The sequence below is a fragment of the Arachis ipaensis genome, chromosome B01 (genome assembly GCF_000816755.2).
Source record: "Arachis ipaensis cultivar K30076 chromosome B01, Araip1.1, whole genome shotgun sequence".
Taxonomy (NCBI): domain Eukaryota; kingdom Viridiplantae; phylum Streptophyta; class Magnoliopsida; order Fabales; family Fabaceae; genus Arachis; species Arachis ipaensis.
This window is the reverse complement of record NC_029785.2, coordinates 40909686-40913072: the sequence shown is the minus strand read 5'-3', so window position 1 is coordinate 40913072 and position 3387 is coordinate 40909686. Positions and strand designations below refer to the sequence as shown.

At 35.7% G+C, this 3387-nt stretch overlaps 1 protein-coding gene across 3 annotated transcripts in view; it reads right to left on the bottom strand.

The window, feature by feature from the left end:
* Positions 1–3274, bottom strand: part of LOC107629482 (GTP-binding protein YPTM2) — a 3638-nt gene extending 364 nt beyond the window's left edge. Inside the window, exons 1-7 of one of the 3 annotated variants that reach the window (XM_016332292.2) lie at positions 2951–3274; positions 1713–1785; positions 1391–1438; positions 1248–1295; positions 712–783; positions 462–617; positions 214–343 (exon numbers count right to left, since the gene is read on the bottom strand). In XM_016332292.2, coding sequence (XP_016187778.1) covers positions 214–343; positions 462–617; positions 712–783; positions 1248–1295; positions 1391–1438; positions 1713–1785; positions 2951–2964 — 541 coding nt within the window. In that variant the 5' untranslated portion in view covers positions 2965–3274. The remainder of the gene's footprint in view (positions 1–213; positions 344–461; positions 618–711; positions 784–1247; positions 1296–1390; positions 1439–1712; positions 1786–2950) is intronic. The other 2 variants (XM_016332308.2, XM_021120564.1) reach the window with 2 other exon arrangements.

The following is a 3387-nucleotide window of genomic DNA, read 5'->3' as shown; positions in this document are numbered from 1 at the left end:
AGAAAAGAGGTCAACCATGGAGGTTAGACCTGGAACCTGTTGAATGATATCAATTAACTAAATGTAGTTCCTTAACTCCACAAACTCAAACAACATCTTCAACAAGTCTTTGTTCAAGACTCGCCAGGATATGAATGTGCAACAGAGCAAGCAGGGAGAAAAAATGGAAATATATCCCTACTAAAACTTCTGCCTGCTAGAAAATAAGACAAATGTAGACATTTCCGCAAGTATAGCACCTATTTTTAATTTCAGCTGCCATTGCCATGAAAGCTTGTTCCACATTGGTTGCATTTTTTGCACTAGTTTCCATGAAAGGAATCCTGATTTCGTCCGCAAATGCCTAAAGATAGAAACATAAAGCCAAACTCTACCATTATTATTACAGAAGAATGGATTCAGCAGATGCAAATGGGATCATATGATGAGGATGGCAAAACAAAAGGTACAATTCGAGTAACCTTTGCCGTCTCGTAGGACACAACTTTATTAGCTGTTAGATCGCACTTGTTTCCCACAAGAAGCTTGTTAACATTCTCACTTGCATAACGGTCAATTTCATTCAGCCACTGCTTAACATTGTTGAAGCTATCTTGGTCAGTGACATCATAAACAACCTGCAAAAAAGTCACGGATCACACCAATGTCTCGCAAAATAAAAAATAATCATAGAGGGAACTACAGGGGAAGGACTGGTTCATAAATACTCACTATAATGCCATGGGCCCCACGATAGTAGCTGCTAGTGATAGTACGGAAACGTTCTTGACCAGCAGTGTCCCACTATACATTATTAAGGAAGGCAGAAAATCTGTAAACAATTACAACCTTACAGAAACAAGAACAGCACCAATCCCAGAATAATTATGGGGAGGGTTGTGGGGGACTCAATTTCCTGCTTTCTATTGGTACCATGAATCCCTCAAGGATTAACCAATGACACAATTGGTGACTGTATACAACAATGAACCTCTTAGAAAATGACCCATAGAATAATAATTATATTGGACATTAAAAGAGACTTTCTTTAGTACATAGGATATAATCTTACATTGACCTATTTATACACACATTTATATTGATGAATAAGAATAACAACTAAATGAGAAAATTTCAAAAGAGGCAATTTAGAGGGAAAAAAGCACATTGAAATGAATCGATTGTTCGTTTAAAAATACACATCGGATGAAAAAAATGACTGAGCAAAGTTCAATATCCAAATAACATTAATATTAGCATGAGCTTACAATTTGAAGTTTAATAGTTTTTCCATCTTGTTCCACAGTGCGAATTTTCTGCAGAAGAGAGCATGGTAAATAATTAGTCAGTTATTCATAAATGTGTTGAAAAGAACATGAAATGAGGTTAAGGGATGGGCATGAATGCTTACAAAGTCAACTCCAATGGTACTGATATAGCTGTCAAGATATGAGTCATCCTGTTTGACAGCAAAATAAAATATTAGAATTAAAAATGTAACTTATCAAAATATAATGCAGTCCATACAAAGATGTTAGACTCAAGGCAAAACTTCTTGTTTTGTATAAACCTTGCCTTTTCTAACACTTCGTTAAGCATTGGCCAACATAATATATACGGAGAGAAAATAACAGGAATTTTCAACTTCATTCTTTCCTGATGGGAAAAAGTGACCATGAAACCCATAATAGCTGAAGAAGGAAGAACAAAAAGGACAGATTCTCGAAACTTACAGCAAACCTCAGTAGGAGACATGACTTGCCCACACCAGAATCTCCAATCAGCAAAAGCTTGAACAAATAGTCGCTACAGAAACATAGTTATGGTTTAAGGGAAGAAAATATTAAGAAACAGTCATTCCTTTAGCTATGTTAATATGCAGGGAAAACAGCAACACAATATTAGCATGTGGAACAGCAGAGTAGCACGCAACACAGCAATACTTTCTGGAAAGGTAGAACGTAGGTTGCCAAAGTGCCACTTACATAGGACATCAATAATAATAGTAGGATAAATGCATGCAACCACAACATATTCTGCTAAAATTTGACTCCGATTTATGCAATGTTTGTCTACCACCAATCCACATGAAACCTGATAGGCTTGCACAAAACATGCCCATGTCCTTTTAAAATTTCTCTATAGCCTAATTGAGCACATATTGCACAAGAAATTATCGATCTAAGCCTCATCAATAGATTAAAAAAAACCCTCTAAATTAGATTATTTTAGGAAGGGCCACTTGTTGCTCAACCATCACTTATAGATCTATGTATATATATAGAAGTTCAACTACCACCCACTTAATATCGGTTTAACAGGGAAACAAAAAGATCTCATTAGCAGACATCTGTGTAAAATATAACTAACAACCATCATTGAGCCAAAAAAATGTAATTAGGTTCATCCTCGCTATAACCTGTTTGATAGTACTAAATGCTCTGTGTTTCCTTCAAGCTTATCAATTATGAGAAATTCATAATTCACAACCATCACACAGATTAGTCTAAAGAACTCGCATATGTTAAGTTAAAAGACAAATTAATACCTGTCCCGTATCTTATTCCAATTTCAAATAGTAAATCAATTTTCAAAAACAAAACAACATCATTCACAAAAATTAGACACAATAAAAAAAAATTCCTGAAGACAGATCAGAGAAACAAACATTTCTAAAGTAGCCAAACAAATAACTAAACACTCACAAACGGATCTATCGTCGACAAAAACAGATCTAAATCAGTGATAAACTTCAACGCCATAAGAGAAATTTCATCAGAGAATATATTGAATAAAAAAATTACAAAAATTGAATCAGCACTTCACAAAGGACAAAAATTCACTACCACCACATGAGACGACAACATCAGATCTAAACTAAGGTGGAGTCAGAAACACGCACCAAGCAATTCCATGGAAAATTGAAGGAGAAAGGGGGGATCCTNNNNCAGCGAGGTTAATTAGCACTTACTATTCAGGATTCATGGCTGCGTTTGAGGTTTGAAAATATTATTCAAATCCGAACAAGCTCGGCGGAAAACGGAGGAAAGAAGCGTTCGCCGGCGAGAAAAATGACCGAAGAAAGAGATCGTCGCCGGAGGAATTGTACCAAAGGAGAAGCGAGAGAGGGAAGGTAGAAGAAGAAATCGAAGAAAGGGGTGAGGAAGTGGAGTTATAAAATGACCCGAAGGTGTCGGAGCTTTGCGATCAAAAGAGGTGTGGAGAAGGGTCACGTATCACAAGCCTCCACACGTTGCCACGTGTCACACCATACTTCCAATTCCATGCAACTGAGAGTAAAGGATATAAACTACTACTAATGAGAAGTTCATTTTGCTAATAAAAATTAATTTCAAGAACAATAAATAAATTTTTGAAAAATTTAAAAATATAAAAAATAATTAAATA